Source organism: Hetaerina americana, unplaced genomic scaffold (genome assembly GCF_022747635.1).
Source record: "Hetaerina americana unplaced genomic scaffold, ioHetAmer1.1.p SCAF_5, whole genome shotgun sequence".
NCBI lineage: Eukaryota > Metazoa > Arthropoda > Insecta > Odonata > Calopterygidae > Hetaerina > Hetaerina americana.
In genome coordinates, this window is record NW_027287095.1 from 67,540,644 (window position 1) to 67,564,119 (window position 23,476).

The 23,476-nt window shown below is 41.1% G+C and overlaps 1 protein-coding gene across 1 annotated transcript in view; it reads right to left on the reverse strand.

Moving 5' to 3' along the window:
- The window catches only part of LOC139694092 (KH domain-containing, RNA-binding, signal transduction-associated protein 1-like), a gene marked incomplete at its 3' end in the record, with an annotated part of 337,621 nt that overhangs the window by 13,427 nt on the left and 300,718 nt on the right, over positions 1 to 23,476 (reverse strand). Inside the window, exon 2 of the mRNA XM_071592518.1 lies at positions 7,961 to 8,259. Within this exon, the coding sequence (XP_071448619.1) occupies positions 7,961 to 8,259 (299 nt within the window). The remainder of the gene's footprint in view (positions 1 to 7,960; positions 8,260 to 23,476) is intronic.

Below are 23,476 nucleotides of genomic sequence, written 5' to 3' on the forward strand. Positions count from 1 at the left end.
CAGGGAGGGTGAATGGATTTCCTCAGATTCGTCTGTAACTGAGACGAGTATGAAGACCGAAATTTAATTTCATTGCCTACCTACTAATATGAGGAAGTGTTGGCAATAAAGTTCGGTTTTTGCAACATGCACTCTTTTTAGGAGCGTGTTGGAGTTAGTGCGGATTTTTGACCATTTCCGGATTTACGCGAAATAACTATATATACTCTCCTACAATGCTTCTCCCTCCATAGTAAACATTACTTTCATATTAAATGTTATAAAATTGGAATATACAAATGCAATTCAGATATACAAACTTGGTCCCCTCAAGAAATATTTCCTTTCCTTTTACCCCTTGCAACCGGTCTTCTGGGAAATATACATAGACTATATATATACCTTCTTTGGGAACACAGCATTGGTTCTCTTAAAATATTTATTTCTTACCTCAACGCATCCTTTTCTCTTCCTTTTACCGCCGCTACCTCTTCCTCAGAAATCACTTTCCTCGACTTCAATCTATCTCCCAATAATCAAAAACTCCCCACCTCTGCCCTCATAAATTCCAAAAATAAACAAAAAGTACCTCCACTATACCGGCTGGCACCTATCGCACACTATGATATATGTACACCCTCTTCCGTAATCACTCTTCATCTGCCGTCACCGAATCTGAAATATATAAATTCTCTCAATAAATTTCAGGACAATATCCTAAAACGTGGATACCTAGAGACGCTTTTAAATAAAATATCCTCCAAAATTTCCACGCGCCTAAACTTCCCTTAAATAAATACGGGCATACCCTCTCCATGTACATAACTTTATTTCCTAGGAATTCAACCCCCAAAATACATTATACAAGACATTCCCATTCTGACCAACCCTATAGTAACGGCTCATCTATTGACTAAATGTCCCTCCATCACTTTTAAACGACCTACCAACCTATCTGACGCATTGAAAATCCACTAAACTCTGATCTAAATCCTTCATTACCAACAACTTCTCACCTCACAAGTGACCCATATGTAACACATGGCCAATCTTCACCACTGAAAAACATGCCCCTCCTTTCACAACTTACCAATTCTCTCCCATTCCACGCTACTTTAATAATTTACCACCTAAACTAAAAACTCTGCCCCTCCTTCTTCGTCGGGCAATACCACCTTACCCCTCAACTACAGAATTAGCAAAAACCGTGCTTCCTACAAGACGTCTACTTCTCGGTCTTTCTACCAACCCCCAAACGTGCGCAGTATTTCCTTCAATGACTGTTTTAATGTATCGATCTTCCTTTCCAGCTCAGACACACCATTGAGCTCAAACTCGGCGACGTGAATTTGAATTCTAGGAGGATTCTGGGACTCGGGTTTGAACCTTGACCAATAAAGAATACCTTCCAGACTTTTGTCGACCCCCAATGCTGCCATTTGTGCCTCCAAAAACCCCCTCACCCCTCCACTTCTCCTACCTTCCCCTCAACCTTCCCCTACTCCTGCCCACCTCTAATGCCTTATCTTCTTCCTCACTGAGAGAAAGGTGGTTGTTTCAACTGAACATTCAAAAATAAAAGGCACATCCTGTAAAATGGTGCGTATTCTTGCATCTCATAACACAATACAACCTGACATCCAACATTACAAAGTGCCTCTCTTTATTTCCCCATACTTCCTTCCACCCTTCATTCCGTTCAACATGTCTATCATATGCCAACTCCTTCCTTACTTGCCTAACGTTCTGCCTTCTGTCAGTCTTAAACGTACACTGCCAATCAAAAGGCTCTGCATATGTGTTTCCTACCTTCTAAGGATTTCCCGGAATAATCTTCTCTCTTCACCCATCATACCTATCAGCTCATCGTTTGTTTTCCTTCCTTTCTGTTTCACCTTTTCCATCCTTCTTCACGCCCAAATGTCAAAAGCCTCCAATCTACACCCATCATATTGCTTCAAATACCATGCTTCCTCGCCGTAAAAAACCATGCTCCATGTCAAAATTTTAACGAGCCTTTACTTAGCATCCTTACTCAACGTCACTGTCATCAATTCCCTCCTAATTGTGAAAGCTTCTTTGGCTAATGCAATTTTTTTATGCCCATTACTACGATAACCATTGTGGGGCTCAGGTGCCCAGAGAAGTGTCCAAAGAGGCGCGGTAGTCCAGGGGTAGAGATTTGACTACTGACTAGAGAGCCCGGGTTTGATTCCCGGGCAAACCTCTCCGGGCACCTGCAGCTCCGCCCAAGCTATGTGATTTTTCGGGTACCAGATTTTACTGGAAAACAAACCGGCACAGGGAAAGGAACTGGCCCCCCTACCCTGATGTGTGAATTTCACACGCCGTCGGGCTTAATACTGGGTGAACTCTAACATCACCGATCAAAACGATCTTCGGGTTGATTACTGTGTTTATGGTTTGACATACACAGGGTCCCCACAAGAAGTATCGGGACTGATTCCTAAAATCAAAATTTATTGCAGCTATCATTACAATTGCTTAATAAACTTCAAAATCCAAATTTCCTTTCAAAATCCAATACATTCCTTCTGCTTCGATACACGTAGTTCTGCGCGTCTGCCACTAGTCAAAAGCCCGCTGGAGGTAGGTTTCCGGAATACTGTTGAGAGCCTTTGTAGTCGCCGCTTGAACCGCCTCGATGGAGTCGAACCGATATCCTTTGAGCTCCTTTTAAGCTATCCTTTGAGGTAATAACGCTGTCGAGAAAATCTTCATCTTCCTCGACACAGTCCAAAATTTCTTGTGAAATTTCCAACCGCGACAGTATTTGTTCCTCGCTCAAGACTTTCGGGATCAGCTTCGCGCACACTTCCCTCATCGCAAGATCCGCTGTTACAATCGTGTGGACGGTTCCGACTGAAAGAATGGTCTTCTCACTGATAAGGGCGATGGTTAAACACCCTTCAGAGTCCAAAACGTATTTCACTTTGGCCACCTGAGCATCGGTTCGAGCGGTCGTCGGGCGTCCGACGCGGTGCTCGTCTTCGTCGAGCTCCCGGCCTTCTTTAAACATTTTGTGCCACACAAAAACTCTTTTGTGGCTTAAGGCAGCATCCCCATAAGCCTGTTTAATGAGTTCAAGAATTTCCGACGCGGATTTTTCGAGTTTAACGCAAAACTGCAGAGCGTGCGCTCCATGCTGGCGTGACGACACCACAAACAATCACACGTCACAAATATCCACCTCCTGTCTGAACACATTCCCGGAGGCGACTGAACTGAAGTGCGCCTGAGTGGTGGGGGACCCCCTCAAACCGAGCCGATCGGTCGGACCCCCACCCTATATATATATATATTTATATATATATATATATATATATATATATATATATATATATATATATATATATATATGTGTGTGTGCGTGTGTGTGTGTGATTTTTCGGGTTCCAGGTCTTCCTGGGAAACCATAACCGGTACAGGGAAAGGAACTGGCCCCCCTACCCTGATGTGTGAATTTCACACGCCGTCGGGCTTAGTACTGGGTGAACTCTACCATCACCCACCAAACCGACCTTCGGGTTGATTACTGTGTTTATAGTTTTATATATATATATATGTATGTGTGTGTATATATATATATATATATATATATATATATATATATATATATATATATATATATATATATATATAAGAGTTGAGTAATACGTAGGAGAAGAGAACGATTCGGGGAGAAATGAAGGCAGACTACTGTTGGGCAGGAGCGAGATATAATTTGAACATGAGGAATGGATAATTATCGAATGACTGAATAGCTCAATGTTTTGGGAAGGGAAATTGTTGGAGTCCTGCTGGGTAGAGTGACTTTAATAACTAAATTATCGACAATTTAATATTTTTTAGCAGTTATTTTGCTTCGACGCAGCGGGAGTTTGAACGTGAAGGATAGAAATGGGAAAACAATAATTGTAATTCCATTCATTGCCATCGTTTGGAACTGTTCCGCTGACTGCGCAGCGTGAGTTTTAATGTAAATAAATAAATGACTATCAATAATACTAAAAGAAGGCTGCATAGTCCTCCTCTTACAGTAGACTAATCAAGGAACCAATGACCGTTGTGATTTTGCAACGGCACGAAGAGCCGTAGATAGGCAGATAAAATCTGGCTAGCAGTTGAAATAAATTTTTATGATGAAGAGAGACTAAGTAGTTTTCCATCTTATTTGTTTCAAACTGTGATATAATAAAGATCGCCATTTCTTTTATATGTTTTGAAAATGTCATCTTGAAAAAATTGACGTCACTGTTGTGCTGAAAATGACTTACTAATGTTGAAACTGCGATCCATATTGTATAAAATTAGAATTATCTTTTGTTTACATAGGGGTTTTGTTTAACTCCCGGGTACCAAAATTTTTTTTTCTTGGAAAAAAAATGCTTATATCTTCGGGACTAACCTTCTGTCTTACCTTTATATAGTTAGCTCACCCCTTCCTTTGTATGTTTGGTGGTGGAGTGCGATGTTGATTGGTGTATATACCTTTTCATATTTACACTAAAGACTTCACACTAATCTTAAAATTGACGCATCATATTTTTTAAAGTATTGACAAAATTTGTCTTATATTTCAATCATGATTACAAAGATGGATGAGCGGCGAAAATGGAAGAATATAAATACAGAATTAGGCAAAATGAAGTACAAAGAATTAAACAATAAATTGAGGCGGGCAACAAATAAAGCAAAAGAAGCATGGTGGAAGACGCAGTGCGAGGATATGGAAAGTCTGTAGAGGAAGGGTGAAATCGGTGCGCTGTACAGCAAAGTTAAATCGTTATCGGGAAGTAAGAAAGGAAGAGCTATGCTAACAGTTAGAGATAAGGCGGGTAAGGTAATAGTTAACGCAGGAAAGATCCAAGAGAGATGGAAGGAGTATATAGAAGAACTGTATAGTAAGGAGCTTAGACCAACAAAGTTAGACATTGAAAAAGAAAATGACGTAGAGGAAGACAGCTTAGGTCCAGGCATACTAGACAATGAGATAGAAAGGGCATTAAGGGAGATGAAACTAAATAAGGCCGTGGGGGTAGATAACATTCCTGTGGAACTTTTAAAATGCTTAGGAAAATGTAGGAGGAAGAGGCTATATGGGCTGATCCGTAGTATTTATGAGGAGGGAATCTGGCCGGAAGACTTTGTGAGATCAGTTTTAGTTCCTATTCCGAAAAAGGTAAAGGCCACGTCATGTGAGGACTACAGGACAATTAGTTTTATATCCCACGCAGCTAAAGTTGTTCTCAGGATCATAAACAAAAGGATAGAGAGTAGGGCAAATGATTACTTAGGGGATGATCAGTTTGGGTTCAGAAAGGGGAGAGGTACGCGTGATGCCATTGCAGTAATGAGATTATTAATCGAGAGGAATATAGAACACAACCAGGAGGTATTTGCCTGTTTCGTCGATTTCGAAAAAGCGTTTGATAGAGTAAATTGGGAAAAACTAATGAGTATATTGCAGATAATAGTAATAGATTCGAGGGAAAGGAGGCTAATCCGCAACCTGTACATGTCTCAGACTGCTCAGGTGCGGGTGGGAAACGGGGAGTCAGGATGGGCAGTGTTAGGAAGGGGTGTAAGGCAGGGTTGCCCATTATCACCATTGCTGTTCAACCTGTATGCAGAGGAAATGATCAAAGAGGCATGGGAAGAACTCGAGGTAGGAATGAAAGTGGGCGGGGAATACGTAAAATCAGTTAGGTTTGCTGATGACCAAGCTTTAGTTTGTCAGTCAGCCAAGGGGCTGCAAGCATTGCTGAGTGAATTGGAAATTCAGTGCGACAGGTATGGGATGAGAATCAATATTAATAAAACAAAGGTTATGCGATTTTCTAGAAAGAAAAAGGGCAAGCTTAACATTAAAATAGGAGGGCAAAAACTAGAGCAGGTAGAACAGTTTACGTATCTCGGTAGTGTTTTTGACCAACACGGTCAAAGTAGTAAGGACGTAAGGAGAAGAATTGCGCTAGGCAAAGAGGCTTTCACCAGGAGGAGGGAGTTGATGACGAAGACGTTGAGTCAGGATGTTAAGAAAAGACTCGTAAAAACTTTGGTATGGAGCGTAGCTATGTACGGCGCGGAAACTTGGTCATTGAAACAGGAGGATAGACGTAGATTGGAGGCTTTTGAAATGTGGGTGTGGAGAAGAATGGAGAAGGTGAAATGGAGAGAGAAGAAAACAAACGAGGAAGTACTTGGTATGGTGGGCAAAGAGAGGGGTTTGTTGGGAGCAATCCTATGGAGGCAGGACAAGTGGCTGAAGGAGGTATTGACCGGCAGCGGGATGTTGAAGACTGTAATTGAGGGGAGAATGTTAGGCAAACTAGGAAAGGGAAGTAACAGGATAGGGATGTTGGACGGGATGAAGGGAGGAAGAAAGTTCTCAGAGATGAAGAGGAACCTGATATAGAGTAGGATGATGGATTTTGTGTTTTGTTAGGAATAATAAAATATTTGTTTGGTAATTGTGTCCATCCAAAAACCTACCTTAACCGGTAGATTACCTTAAAAAAAATATTTCAATCAATTAGTGCTACATTAGCCGAAACAATCTATTGACCAATAATACGGGTAGCATAGGCATTTACAGGCGGTTTTGTGACTAGTATGTCAGGGTCATTAGAAGATGCAGATCGAGAGAAAATCCAACTCCAGAAACATGCAAGAAAGGCAGGTTTACAGATCTCTTTTGAGGAGAGACAGAATATGACAAACATTGAAACATAACCTAAATGGATAATTTTAATAGGGGAAAAATCCAAAAATAATGAGATTTAAATATCTAGGAGAATGTATAGAGAGAGAGAATCATTTGCCCGAAAAAGACTCAATGGGATCACGGATTAATTAATTAAAAATTGGAAATTTTCCACAAAATAATATTTATTTTGTGGAAAATTGCCAATTTGTAATCTTTAATTAATTATGATATTCCACCATATCACGTTTGAAACGTCTCTTTTTATACGGATTAATTATATGGACTTAGGAACAAAAACTCACCATGAATACTTGCAACACGAAAAATCTATCTATTAATCCTATATGAAGGCATTGACAGAAATTAATCCGCCCTGCAGCTATTTATGAAGCCTATTTTAGGACCTTAAAAACGGGGTAGGATTGGTTAAGCTGTTCTGATCAGGTAAGGGAAAAATCGTGAGGAAGGTACTGGATTTCGGAGAACAGATGATAAATAATACAGAAGGAGATGACACAAAGAATTGTATCCTCAATTTGAAAATATTTCAAATGCTATCAGAAAAAGAAGATATATACTTCTCGGATGAATCTACCGCATGGACCAGGGAAAAACAGCCAAAAAAACTCCTGGATTTCTTTGAGAAAATGAAAATCAAGGTTTCATTTTCTCCAATGCTATTGCTCCTATTTTCAATCTATGCTGGTTTCAAAATGTGCAAAGAGACGTGTAGGAAATGGGAGGGCAGGAAACGGTGGTATGCAATAGGAATGTCTTTCAATACTGAATTCAGACCTCCGTGGGTTTTCAAGATAGAACGAAATCCAGCACCCAAACACAATTGAGAGAGGAGAGCAGAGAGGAGAAGACTTCATTTATTTCGCATTATTCCAAAAACGGAACTTTGTAACGGACTATTAACAAATTTATATAGCAATAGAAACAATTAAAAATAATTAACCCTAGGATGAAGAAAAACCCACCTAAGTGGGAATCGAACGTTACCCCACCGCCACCGGGGCCGGCTTACGAAGATGAAGGAATTATTGATGTAGATAAGGTCTTGAAAACGCTGATTTGAATCAACGTGGTCCAATAGTCTGCCGAATCGGGAAACAAATACGGATAGAGTTCTTTACTTATATTAGCTACATTTGGTTTGGGGAAAGGGCGTCTCGAAATTTCTCGAGGCCAAACGAAGGCGGGAGAGTGAGGGCGGTGTAGATCGTCGTCCTCAACCATTTGCCTCACCTTGGGGTGTTCCTTGGCCGGGACGAGCACCCTGACTGATACTTTGATCGGCTTCTCCTTTGTAATGTCCGCTATCTTCCTCTCGTCGCCGCTAGCTCGCGCCAGTGACGGCGACGTCGATGAGGCAGCGGAGGACGCCTGACCGGACCCTGTCCCCACCGACTGGTGCTGCTGATGATTGGCCGACGGCACCCCCTGTTGCTGCTGCTGCGGCGACTGTTGGATCCCTTGCTGGGCGACGACGTCCGCGGCCCCCTGTGGCGCGGGTGGACGGCCGCCTCCTTGGATCCTCTCCATCTCTGTCAGCGAGGGATGAGAGAGAGAGAGAGAGAATTGATTGATGATGTCGAAGTTTATTGTCCTCAGGGGGCAACCCCCGTTGGGATCAAACTGCGAACTTGCGCTGAACGAGATGGATTTTACCCTTATTAAAACAATTAAAAATACGAAGGCAAGCCATAATAAAAGTTCTCTTCCACAAAGATCCGCGAATCTATTTCTCACACATTTTGGCTCACGGAAAAATCGAAGTTTTCGGTTAATTTTCACCTCATACGGTTTTATCAACCGTGAGTGTGATTACCGTGAAATGATTAATATGACTAACAATTAACAACGCCAATTCTCAGAGATTTTTCGTTTAAATTTATTCGGAATTTCCCTCATTGTTTGTTCCACGTTATTTTCAATATATTGCTCCCGGTAGATTGAGGTATAAGGTAATTTTGCGATGGAATGCACCTACACTACGTTTGGAAGTGTATAAGGATTATTATTTGGGTATAACAAATTGTATATCAAATCTAGTTTATTCACAATAGTTAAGGATGGATGTTGGCGGTAATCTGATGTCGCGACAACTAATTAAAGTTTGCTGCCATGATAAAATAATGACTGTCTTATTTGGCAGCCTTTTTGTCGTCCACGTTCTGTTTCTTAGTTTCACGCAACTTTAAGACGCCTCTTGATAATCGGATGATACGAGATGTATTTTTTAAACTTTAAAAGTGCTGGCTGATAATACATCAATTACGTAATGTTTAATTAAAATATATAATGTTTATGCAACATAACGTAATATGCATTATGATTTCCAATACCGCTTCGCAAAATGCGTGAATTAATTCATCTTTCTCATGACGATCAGGAGAATTACCATCTTTGACGATAATTATACGTGCTCGACGTCTGCGCCAGTTGAGGACTAATGAATTCAAACTCTCATTAAGGAGGCTTTCTTCCTTAGAAGAGAGAGAGAGTTAAGCTACAAACTTGACTAATTTGGACAGGATACAAACACCTGGGATCAAAAAGTAAAATAGGGATAATGATGCCTGCAAAATGTTTTGGAAAAAAACTCAATAGTTTTCCAGGTTCATTTTTCTGAGACACAAGTTAATTATAGTCTTGTAGGAAGGAAAGATCAATTCAATTAATACGTTATCTTCAGGAAATACAATACGCCTGGATGTATCGGAAACTCTGAAACGGTTTAAAAATTACAGAAAATACAGAAGACAAATAAGATGTAATTCATTTTATGAAAGTGAAAAAACCTAGCTTTTCCTTACATTTAATTACATTTTCATGGCACGTATGTACCTAAAAAACAGTTCAATTGATTTATCGCTATTTATCATTTGAAGCTCTATAATTAAGTAAACAGACTGCATATCTTCAATGTTGGGTATACACAGATTTTATTAAATTAAACACACACACACACACACACACATATATATATATATATATATATATATATATATATATATATATATATATATATATATATATATGTATTGGGCCACCCAGATATGCGAGATGGCGCATATCTGGGTGGCCCAATCATTCATACCGCCCGGGCTGAACCAAGCCCAATGAATGCATCATATGGCTGCCTACATATACCCCCCACCCCCTTGTTCATTTCCTATTGGTCCCTTTACCTCTCCTTCCCCCACCTCTCCCCCGCACATCCTCTCCGCTCTTCCCCGAGAACGCCATTCTGAAGACGACAGCCGTGCTGTCGAAACGTCAAATAACAAATTGTGAGTGTCCTTTCTTTGTGTCTCTATATTCTAAAAATCTACATCTGTGTTTTTATATATTTGTGCGTCGCCGAAGAGCGTTCCATTTCGAAGATTTTATTAATATTTTTTTTTAAGGTAATCTACCGGTTAAGGTAGGTTTTTGGATGGACACAACTACCAAACAAATATTTTATTACTCCTAACAAAACACAAAATCCATCATCCTACTCTATATCAGGTCCCTCTTCATCTCTGAGTACTTCCTTCCTCCCTTCATCCCGTCCAACATCCCTATCCTGTTCCTTCCCTTTCCTCTTTTGCCCACATTCTACCCTCTATCACAGTCTTCAACATCCCACTGTCGGTCAAAACCCTCTTCATCCAATTTTCCTGCCTCCATAGGATTGCTCCCAACAAACCCCTCTCTTCGCCCACCATACCAAGTACCTCCTCATTTGTTTTCTTCTCTGTCCATTTCACCTTCTCCATTCTTCTCCACACCCACATTTCAAAAGCCTCCAATCTACGTCTATCCTCCTGCTTCAATGACCACGTTTCCGCACCGTACATAGCTACGCTCCATACCAAAGTTTTTACGAGTCTTTTCTTAACATCCTTACTCAAAGTCCCGGTCATCAACTCCCTCCTCCTGGTGAAAGCCTCTTTGCCTAGCGCAATTCTTCTCCTTACGTCCTTACTACTTTGACCGTGTTGGTCAAAAACACTACCGAGATACGTAAACTGTTCTACCTGCTCTAGTTTTTGCCCTACTATTTTAATGTTAAGCTTGGCCTTTTTCTTCCTAGAAAATCGCATAACCTTTGTTTTATTAATATTGATTCTCATCCCATACCTATCGCACTGAATTTCCAATTCACTCAGCAATGCTTGCAGCCCCTTGGCTGACTGACAAACTAAAGCTTGGTCATCAGCAAACCTAACTGATTCTACGAATTCCCCGCCCACTTTCATTCCTACCTCGAGTTCTTCCCATGCCTCTTTGATCATTTCCTCTGCATTCAGGTTGAACTGCAACGGTGATAATGGGCAACCCTGCTTTACACCCCTTCCTAACACTGCCCATCCTGACTCCCCGTTTCCCACCCGCACCTGAGCAGTCTGAGACATGTACAGGTTGCGGATTAGCCTCCTTTCCCTCCAATCTATTCCTATTTTCTGCAATATACTCATTAGTGTTTCCCAATTCACTCTATCAAACGCTTTTTCGAAATCTACGAAACAGGCAAATACTTCCTGGTTGTGTTCTATATTCCTCTCGATTAATAATCTCATTACTGCAATGGCATCACTCATACCTCTCCCCTTCCTAAACCCAAACTGATCATCCCCTAAGTAATCATTTGCCCTACTCTCTATCCTTTTGTTTATGATCCTGAGAACAACTTTAGCTGCGTGGGATATCAAACTAATTGTCCTATAGTCCTCACATGACGTGGCCTTTACCTTTTTCGGAATAGGAACTAAAACTGATCTCACAAAGTCTTCCGGCCAGATTCCCTCCTCATAAATACTACGGATCAGCCCATATAGCCTCTTCCTCCTACATTTTCCTAAGCATTTTAAAAGTTCCACAGGAATGTTATCTACCCCCACGGCCTTATTTAGTTTCATCTCCCTTAATGCCCTTTCTATCTCATTGTCTAGTATGCCTGGACCTAAGCTGTCTTCCTCTACGTCATTTTCTTTTTCAATGTCTAACTTTGTTGGTCTGAGTTCTTTACTATACAGTTCTTCTATATACTCCTTCCATCTTTCTTGGATCTTTCCTGCGTCAACTATTACCTTACCCGCCTTATCTCTAACTGTTAGCATAGCTCTTCCTTTTTTACTTCCCGATAACGATTTAACTTTGCTGTAAAGCGCACCGATTTCACCCTTCCTCTGCACACTTTCCATATCCTCGCACTGCATCTTCCACCATGCTTCTTTTGCTTTATTTGTTGCCCGCCTCAATTTATTGTTCAATTCTTTGTACTTCATTTTGCCTAATTCTGTATTTATATTCTTCCATTTTCGCCGCTCATCCATCTTTGTAATCACCTCATCCGTGATCCATGGTTTCCTAGTCCTTTTAGCGTTAACGGTTCCAATAGTGTCTTTTACGGCTTTGGACAACCCTTTCTTGATACTTTCCCATTTTCTCTACCGCCTGTTTGTATTCCTTCCTTTTCAGCCCATTTAATGCTTCTACATTCCATTTTCTAACTCGCCGTCCCTGCCTTATCTTTTTGAAACGTACGCTACATTTCATAACAATTAAATTGTGGTCTGAGTCCGCATCTGCTCCCGGGAAGCTGTGTGAATTTATCACACTGTTCCTTAACCTGTGTCTAACCAGGATATAATCTAGCTGATATCTTCCTGAGTCACCTGTCATTTTCCATGTATACCTGCGACTTTTGTGGTGTCTAAACAAAGTTTTGGTGATGACTAACCCCTGTCTCCTGCAGAACTCAACTGCTTTCTCCCCACGGTAATTCGTAGTAGTATTCGGTGCGTAATCCGGAGTCCCCTACCTCATGACCATCTCCTCCTTCACCTACCGTTGCATTCCAATCCCCCATCACTATCAAATGTTTCACTACGGGAACACATGCGATTATGTCCTCTAACTGATCGTATACCCTATCGACCTCTTCTTCCTTATGGTTGCTCGGTGGCATGTATACCTGAATAATAACCAAGTTCGTCGGTTCTGCTTTTATCTGTACTAGTAATAACCTATCCGTTACCTGCTCTATGTTGACTACACTTCTTCCAACCCCTTCATTTTTTACTATGGTAACCCCTCGTTGGCTCTCGTCCCCGCCGCTGTATATTATTCTGTACTTATCACTCCAGTAATCCCCGCTATCCTTCCATCCCACCTCACATAGACCTAAAATATCTATTTTTCCTCTTTCCATCTCTCGCTTGATATTCTCCAGTTTACCTGTCCTCATCCTTGTCCTAACATTCCACGTTCCTATTCTAACTAATTTTGTCTTCTTCTCCTGCGTCTTCTGTCCTGCTGCTGCTGGTTTTCCCTTGCAAGGGTTTCGTGGGATGACGACCGCGGAAGCCTTGCCTCCCCCGCTGCCGGGCACGACACACGGCCGATTGGGCCGAGCCCCGTAGTTGCCAGGACTCAAAATCTCTGCATTGTCCATGATTTAAATCTTGGGAATGATAATTTAGGTGGTTTATCGTTGCCTTCCTCAATAGTGTTTTTAACGTGACACCATCACTTACTGGCCGCCCCACGGGGGTCAGACGCCATTGCAGCCGCCTCACTGAGGAACAGACGCTGCGTGGACTACCTTTCGTCTGGCTCCTAACCTTCGACCTATCTGGCATGGGTGACCCTACCAGGAGCAATTTTTATTACTCCCGCCAGCACAGCTCTAGGGGTCATCGGAACGCACAAGCCCTTCCACCACGTCAAGGTTGTAGTCCGGGGAGGGATTTTATATATATATATATATATATATATATATATATATATATATATATATATATATATGAGTATATATATATACTACGTTGATCAAAAATTTCCCGGAATTTATTCAGAAAATTAAAAATACAAGTTTATTCATCTAAATCTATATTGTCCCCTTCAAAGTAATCCCCATCGACTGCAACACACTTATGCCAGCGCTTGATCCAATCCTCGAAACTTTTTATATTCGGTTTTCGGTATGTCCATCAGTGCTTCCTGCGATTTTTCCATTACTTCCTCTCGGCTGCTAAAACGCGTTCCCCGTAATGGTTTTTTAACTCGATTGAACAGAAAGAAGTCACAGGGAGCCAAATCAGGTGAATTCGGTGGCTGTTGGATGGTATTTGTTGCATTTTTCGTCAAAAAATTGCGAATAATGATAGCACTGTGCGACGGTGCGTTATCATGGTGCAAAATCCACGAGTTTTCTGCCCACATTTCTGGTCTCTTTCGGCGAATTGCTTCACGCAAACGTCTCATAACGCCCAAATAATACTCTTTGTTTACTGTCTGGCCTTCTGGCAAAAATTCATGATGCACTACACCGTTGTAATCCATGAAAACCGTCAGCATTGCCTTCTTCTTTGACTGAAAACGACGTGGTTTTTTTGGTCTCGGCTCATTTGGTGAACGCCATTCACTTGCCTGATGTCTGGATTGCGTGTCGTACTCATAAACCCACGTCTCGTCTCCAGTAATGATCCTTTTGATGAATGTGGGATCGGATTCAGCCTCGCAAATCATGTCTTTTGCGACGTCAACACGGTCTCTTTTTTGCATGAAATTGAGGTCTTTTGGCACCAACTTTGCTGCTACACGACGGAAACCCAAATCATTAACCACAATGTCTTGGGCGGATCCATAGGCAATGTTCAAGTCCTCCGCTATTTCTCTGATGGTTAATTTGCGGTTATTGACCAACATTTCTTTTACTTTAACAATTTTTTCACCGACTTTCGATGTCGATGGTCTGCCACTGCGTTCATCATCTTCGATTGACTCACGACCACTTCTGAACCGCTCGTGCCACTGGTAAACGACCGTTTTTTTTAGAGAATCGTTGCCGAAACACTTTTCCAACATTTCCAACGTCCGTGCGCCACTAAATCCGTTTTTTACGCAAAATTTAATACAAGTTCGTTGTTGCAAATTTAAATCCATTTCTGAAATTGTAAAAAATCGCCAACACACACAGAGATAGATGTACTCTTGGCTACGTAACTTTTGCAAATGTCAAGTTATGACACTAAGATTTAAAGGGAATATCAACAACAGATGTACCAATTTAACAAAAAAAACAGAACTCAAATCGGAACGATGGGAGCGCCACACGGTGGTTATTCCGGGAACTTTTTGATCAAGGTAGTATATATGAGTATATATATATATATATGAGTATATACAGAAACAGATATAAGGAAAAGGGATAGGAACACATATAAAGGACGATCACAATAAAGGTGGGGAAGGCGGAATCGAACGGATCACAAGAGTAAAAATATTTCCTTGACCGGGACTTGAACCTCGGATCTTTCCACTTGCCGGGCGGATGCTCTTAACCACTTGAGCTATCGAGGAAACGTAATTTACCCTGAGATCCGTGGGTCTAATATGTCGCCAAGCGCCCCGATTCTTTAGCCAAGAGATGGCGTCAGGGGACTGTTTCACCCACCAAAGGAGAAATAGACAATACACAAGAGGGAAGGACAGTGGTTTAGAATTCATACAACATATATATATATATATATATATATGTATATATATATATATATACATATATGTATATATATATATATATGTATATATATATGTATATATATATATGTATATATATATATGTATATATATATATATATATATATATATATATATATATATATATATATAGAAACACATATATATGCATTTTTATTGGGACTGACCATTTGCATATATATATATATATATGTATATATATATATACATATATATTTAAAAACTGTTCAGTCTTAAAAGTAATATGACTTATTTTTTCCCGGTGAGATCCAGAGACGGGTGGCGGTTTCCCTGGATGAGTTCGAGGGTGGGAAGTCCTAAGAAAGACTGGATGCCGGTGGCAGTTTACTCCCAGCCTATGCTAAGTGCGGATCGTACGCTTGTAAAACCTCTCTAACGTGACTTCGTTACGCTCTGTCATGAACCGGGGAAGAGCGCTACGCCATAAAAATTATCTGAAACTGCGAAAAACCAGGACAAACACATGATATGCTTGAGGCAGCTTATGATATTAACGCCATGGCTAGATCGGGGGTTTTAGATTGACACAATTTGTTTTTGGAAGGTAGAAAAACGTTGAAGTTGCCGAACGTTCAGGACACCCTTTGACCTCAGAAAGTGTCGAAAATCTTGGATCGCAGCTCAGGTGTTCGCATGGTTTCTGATGAGCTTGTCATCCCTTAAAGAGATGTGCATCTACTTGTGACCGCAAAAATGGGCATGAGAAAGCTGTGTGCGAAGTTGGTGCCGCGAGTTCTTTCGGACGAACAAAAGTAAATTACTCGCAGTGAGTGAGGATCCAAATTTTTTAGACCACCAGGGCTCACCATGGCTCGGTTGAGGCGTTACAACAGACTGTGACAAGGCAGTATTCCGGGTGCCGCCTTCCAGAAGGCGTACGAGGCGTGGAAAAACCGCTAGAAGCGGTGTGTGGACGCACAAGGGTGTAACTTCGAAGACTTGAGTGAATATATCAATTCTGGTAAATAATTTTTAAGAATTTAATTTCTGCGAAACTAGGTTCTAAATATATTTTGCAACATTCATCAAGTTACGGTATGCTATTCAATTATATGTGAGCTTATATAAAGAAAAATGGAGTTACAGGATTTGAGTGGTTGGTTTTTTATAAATGGAATCAAGTTATTTCAGATTATAATACTTTGAACATTAGATTTAATTATTTAATATACACCAAGAAATAATAATAAATTTCAGATATATTCATTCCTTTAAAGGGGATATGAGTGCTTCCTCTCAGAGGACTATCGCCAATTGGAATAATTTACATTAAAATACCTTTCTGTATGCATTTAAATGTTAATTCTTACGAATGATGAGAAAAATTTTTACTAATTACAATACAAACGCAGTAAAGGGGAAAAATTGCAATCCGATCAAAAAACTGGTGCGTTATAGAAATAGAGGGACGGAAGGAAAAATGGAATGGAGAATGCGTTCATGCAAGCAATGCGGCAACCAATGTTGGAAGTCAAAATCGTTGACGATAAGCAAATTGCTTTTGCTGGTGGCGTATTGAGGAGAACCTTTAAAAATTCATGTTGGTAGTGATAATGACAGAAATACAACCATTAAGACCAAATCAATGTTTGGCCAAAATGTTTGGACGAAACTGAGCCATCAAGGTAACATCGGGCCACACTGGCCAGAATTCGTTGATTTGAGCAATTTCCTGAAATATTTAATACCCTATGAATAAACGTACCAACAATAATATCATTGCATTCCTTATCCAATCTAATCAACAATTTCTCCTAACTCTGTAATGTAATAACCCTTAATTCGGACGTATATTTAGAAAAATACAACTGTATTGTATTTTAATAGTTTAACGACGAAAGAAATGTTTCGCTCATAACTGTAAGCAAAGCATAACTTCACCGCAAATTATAAAATATATTTATATTATTTCATTATTATTATTTTTACTTGGTGATCCATCAACCAGTAAAACACTCTTGGACGTGTAAAAATCTCTTCCCTTAACCAATTAAGATTGAAAATTCAATAGAGAGAAAAAAAGTCTGACGTATCCTCAATTCTTTATCACTGCAACACTAATATCTAATGCTCTTGGCCACCATCTGTTAACAACCCTGTTATCTTTCCTTTCCTACCTAAAAGATAATAATTGAGAAATAAAATTTTTATTTAAAAATAGTACGGAAAGTAATGGAGCTATTTTACTAAACGTGACACTATAATATGGTCTAGGAGAGCTGATAAAAAAGATATTATCTTTTATACCCTGCATACTCTATTACCAGTATCTATTTGACTGGGGTAAATGTATTTTCAAATAAAATGTAGCAACCTTTGTAACTCGAGAACAATAATTTTCGAAAAGGATATGGAATATACATATATGAATATAGAGCTAAATTTAGAGCAGTTGCTTATTTCCGCATAATTTAAAACTTGAAACTTTTATTCACCCTGCTATCATCCATTGTCGATCGCTGGGATAAATGAGCCGTGTGGTCGAAACTCCGATTTTATTCACCTAACTAACCTTATTAAAGTTGGAAAGTGGAAAGGAAAAATTTCCAGACATCATAGAGAGTTCCGATGCACTGGCAGCTCCAGCCTTGTGAAGAAACTTTTGACGCCGGTTGTCTAATGAGGGAAGCAGAACTGGTGACTTCCGCCCAGAAATAAAGAACTGTTGACGTGAACGGCAAAAATATTTTCCTAGAAATTTATCCAAAGAACGTCGAGTTCTTTTGACACCCTCGTCCTATTGCGATTCCACTGCTTCAGGAATTCGAATCGATAAAGGTATGAAATATGAACTTAATGCAAAATATGAAACTAGAGCATATATAAAATTGCCCATAAAATATTTACAGTGAAGTTAGAGTAAATCACTATTCTGAAAATGTGAGTCTGAGCTTAAGTTACTTGATGATGAGCGAAGCGCTTCATTAAAATCGTGAAAATAGAGCAGGTGCTTCGATGACAAACTTCCCTTTACCTGAGAGTAGATCTGAAAACTGTAAAAATTTAAGGACCTCATGGCAGGGCAAACTTCCGAAAAGCAGACGGAAAGTTATGGCAGTTCATATTAAGTTACAAACGAGAAGTTAAGCCAAAAACTCCATTCTCAAAAGATCGGAATTCCAAAAATAGGTTAAACAGATGTCGAAAAAGTTTTGGGTTCACATTAGAAACATGTGCCATTAACAAATCTACTCCAAATATTACCATTTTTTTCAGGCAAAGCCTTGACTTCGTTTAACGACGGCACAAATTCATTCCAAAAAATACTTATCAAAGATGTAAAAGAGAGAGATTCAGTGATGACTCTGGACACATGTACAATTTTAGTTACCAAGTACAACATTTTCAAATTTGATTCCTTGCGAGACAAAGACAATCAGGGGTTTGACATAATTTGCACTGAAACATGAATCATCCGGGGGAAAGAAAGTGTGTGCTAACAGCAAAATGTTTCCGCTCCAAATAAGCAGCGTCTGCTGATCACCGAGACAACGTTAAGTTATTTTTTTAAGAAAAATGCAATAGAGTACATTTGGATGAACAAATGACATTTTTTTTAACATCAAAATAATTATTGTTCAGCGATAAAACACGGATTCTTTGAAAGTTGACAGCCTAGTTCCGAACCGTGAATGAAGTAGGCGCGTGGAATAATGCGATCGGGTGGTCCGGGGCAATCGATGCAATAACTCCATGCTCTGCTGTCGGAAGCGTTCGCGCGGAGTGACAGCCCGTCAACAGTTTATCGAACAGTTCCACTGCATTCTGTCTCCTTTCTCAGGCCCACCGCTCGCGTTCTAATTCCAAAAGAAAAGCCATTTTTCGGTTCACCATCACCCCTGCGGTGGGGTGACGATGAAGAACGCTGCCGACAGAATGATGCACTTTTTTCATCCACGAGAGAGAGAGAGAGGGAGAGATTGAGAGAGAGGGAGAGATTGAGAGAGGATGAGTGAGTGAGAGAGAGATGGTAACTGGGGAGGGAGAGGACGGTGGGCACTGCGACCGAAACCAACGCCCCCCGTCCCAACCCCTCCCTGGCGTTCCGCATGCCTCGAGCCACCCACCCCTCTATTCCCCGAGGGGAACAAAGGAGACGCCGCCCGCGATTCACTGAGGTCCGACCCCGCAGGAAACTCCGCTGCCGTCCCCTCCAACACCCCCCTTCCCTCTCCTCCACCCCTCGCGTGCCACCCTTACTCCCACACACACACAGGTACCTCCCAACCCCCTCTACCCACCCATCCCATATCTCCCCCCCCCGAACCGCCTCGACACACTCGCGACCAAAGCAATTCTGGCCCTCATGCATAATTATGATAGCCAAACAGCGCACGGGCACTCCACTTCAATCTCACACCGCCGTCTCTCCCACTCCTCCACCCGCCCCCTCCCGTAGCCCTCCTCCCCATCACCCCCGCCAACTCACGTGCTGATGTTACGCTCTGCTCACTCCCTCGCATTCTTTCGACCCTCCTCTCCATGCCGTATCTTTCCCGCTCCCACCCCATCCTCCTCCATCCGTCCATCTGTTCGTCGCCTCCCCGCCACCACCACCCTCGCCCACACTTCCACCTCCTCCACACCCCTTTCCCACCTGCCGGCGACCTTCTCAATTTTCCATTCTTCGCGCCGCTCCTCGCGCTCATTTGCCCAATAAATCCCCCTCGCTCATCTCGCACCCCAAGGGGAGAGTATTTTATTTTTTATTTTTTTAAGGTTGGACCCGACAAAGGAGGATCCGCGGTCTCAATTCCGCCTGGATGGAGCTACTCGCGTCCATTCCTCCCCCCACCCCTTTGCGACCCCCCACCTCTTCATCCTTTTCTCGCACTCCTCGGCTGCCTGAGCAATTTTAATTATTGGGTATCCAACGTGTGCATAATTTTAAGGTCTTTATTACGTAGTAAGGGTTTAATTGCGGTTTTACATACTCGGTTTCATTAAAACTTGAGCATATAGTACATTTAAAACATGCGATTGCTTTCACTTATTGTTTTGTGGAGAGTTTTTCATCAACGAAGGGGTACATAAATTGCTTCATGATGACATTGAATGCGCACTAAGACCACACGCTCGGACAATTTTTAAAATAATTTATAGGGCTCCGTTGCCAGTTGGAGGGTAGCATTTTAAGCTGGCAGAGAAATTTACTGAAAATATTTTATCCTTTTCGCTCACTTATTTTGTGCTAGAAGAAATTAAATTATGTGTTACCATTATGAATATGACAAACTCAGTTTCTTCAAAACTATTTGCTAGGAATAACTGTGTACGCTATAAATATATAATTTTACTAGGGCGTCATACTATATGAGCCTTTTAGTTACAGCTTTAATTCACTGTACTTGTATGTTGCATAAGGATGGCATAACTGCGATACTTATTCGATTCAATTATCTTAAAACACGACTTCATTTTGGTGAAATGCGAGAAATTGAAACGATTTTATGTTATTCAATTATCATGGAAAAGAATTACGAGGGCAAGTTACAAAGCTTTCATTCTCATAATATATCTGTGATCTGTCAAAATGTTCCTCTTCTTCTTCGGTAGTGTGAGCTGGATGATTTGTTTCAAATCCTCCGAATGAAGTTACTCGGTTATCAGTATGTCCATCTTCTGCTTCCTTCCTCCCTTCTCCAGAAACCTCCTTCCCAATAGACCTCAACCTCCAACTCTCATTATTTTTCTCCGACATCTCTCCAACTTTCGCGTTTCCTAAAACCCCTATCCCCACTCCCAAAGACCCCCTCACTTCACTCTTCCTGCGCGTTCCCTCTTCCACTATCTCCTAACACAATCACTTTCCCTTTCATCAAGTACCTTGAGCTCATCGTTTATTAATCGGGGTCAATTAATCACCCCATTTCGTTCACTCATATCTTCGTCGTCATTTGAGTTCGCTTCATTTGATCAACGGTCCAAGTGCACTGCGTGGTATTTAGCTACTTGTCAATTTTTACATGTTTTAGGTGCACATTCTTGCATAGTGAGCCGGATTTAGTGATAAATACTTAAGTAATACCTCCATTTCTCAAACATGCTTCCACACGCTTACATTCCATTGCGTTATTAGCTACTAAGCTATGCACTTTCATTTTAATATGCTTGGAATCAAACTTCACTTTTTTGCCTTCATTGCATGGTATATGTTTCCCGAAAGAAGGAATTTTTATTTTAGCTTTTAATCGATAAGTAACGTTCATAATGTACTTTCTCATTGGATGGAAGTATAACTGGCAAGTTCCATTGTGTATTAAAATTCACCACATAACTCGCAGAAGCATATATGCCCTTTGCTAGCAGCTGGTAAGAGTTTTATGAATTTCATTCGCATAAATTTTAATTACATGCTGCGAGAAATTTAACCTAGGGGGCAAACTGTTTTTGTTCAACGTCACACGAACGTTTTTCTTGTTAGGCTGTTTGTTATACCAGTCTTGCCTCCAAGATTATTCATTTTTCTTTATTTCGGTACAGTTGGATTAAGATTAATGGAAACGGGATTACAGCGGTTCCACCTTATCTTGGGGGTCTCACATTTTCAGAGACGTTTTAGTGGCTTTGATAAAATGGCACCAAATATCCTTTTCACTTGCGTAAAAACCTCGAGAGTGGCCTGGAAAAATAATTGATTGTGTAAATGTTGGCCAGATGAATTACAAGGAAATATTTGGCGCACACGTATTGGAGTTAGCTGTATTGAAACTAATTTTCATTAACACGCTAAAATATTATGTAACTCAAGGTTAAACGTCAACATGGTAATGGTGATGGTTTGGTAATTAAAGGTTAAACGGCAAAATGCTATCACTACTTATCCAGCTCATCTGATTCCTTAACCAACAGCCGTACAATCAGCAAAATATGAACATGTTCACGACACTTTAAATTAACAATCTGTAATAAATTACAATTTATTTTCATTATAGCTCATCCTTCAACAATTTTACTTTCACGTAAATTACCTCTTTACTCAAGATCACCATACGAGCAGGTGGATCACAACTTCTCAATATTGTGGTTAGGCGGTGGGGACAGTTTCCCGTCGCCTAAGCCATTATCAATTATGCTAAATTACTTCCCTAGGGCTAGATTATCTTCCTTTCATTTAAGTTGGTCATTTACCTTTCAGAATTTACCCTACCGTCGAATTTAATCACTAAAGTTTCGATGTGTCATTATGCTGTATAAAATATTCGTTTTAATGAATTAATATGCATTCATTTCACACATTCTCATTATACTCAGTCGTCTTAATCCTCGAGCAACTGAAATAAACTCACCCCCGACCTTTGCTTGATTGGTCAGCAGGCGTTGCATAAATAGGTACCCGGCAGGCCCTACTACCTGCAACTCACTGTCCATTCCCTCTCCCCCTCTCACTCCCTCTCGATCCATTTGCCCTCTCCTCCCGTGCGACTCTCCTCTCTCCCCCTCCCACCTCAGCTCTTCCCTCACCCCATCGTCCTTTTCCCCTTTGGCAACACTTTTCTCCAAGTTTCTTCCCTCGCCGCATCCCTTTTCACCTCTCCGCCTACCCCCACCCGTGACCCTTCTTCCCCCAATTATCTCCCGTCCCACCATTATCTCAAACAAAGATCCCCTCTCCTACCATTCGACTTCCACGGGCTCCACGTGTCCCCAGTCCCTCCCCAGTCCCCTCCCCAGTCCCCTCTCCAGTCCCCTCCCCAGATCCTTGCCCGCCCCCCTTCCCCTCCAACTCCCCTCTTCACTATCGCTCTTCCTTCCTCTTCAGCCTTCTTCCCTCCGCTTCACCTCCTCCAGTCCCGTCTTCCGTTCCCTGTGCAACGCCCCCCTACTTCCTCCCCTCATCCCTCCCCGTCCCATCCTTACGCCCTTATTCGATTATTCTCTCTCTCGCTTTCCGAGTTCTACGTTTTTGTGTCGTTTCTCTTCGAGGCTCAAGACTTCCTCCTTCCTTTAGCGTATGCAACAGAGCACGTGCTAATGATGCCCTCTTTTTTTTTTCTAATCTTGGCGCAATAACTGCGGAAGCGATCGTATCTTCCGTCTTATTCTTTCCCATGTCTTCTTCTTTTATTCTTCCACCTAATCTTAAAGACATTGCTCTCTGAATACTTATTATTCCAATGTTTGAGTTTTCCGGGGGGTCTTCGTCGGTGCCGAAGCAGTCCACTTTTACATGAGGTGTGCGCTCAGCAGAACCGAGTATTCATAGAC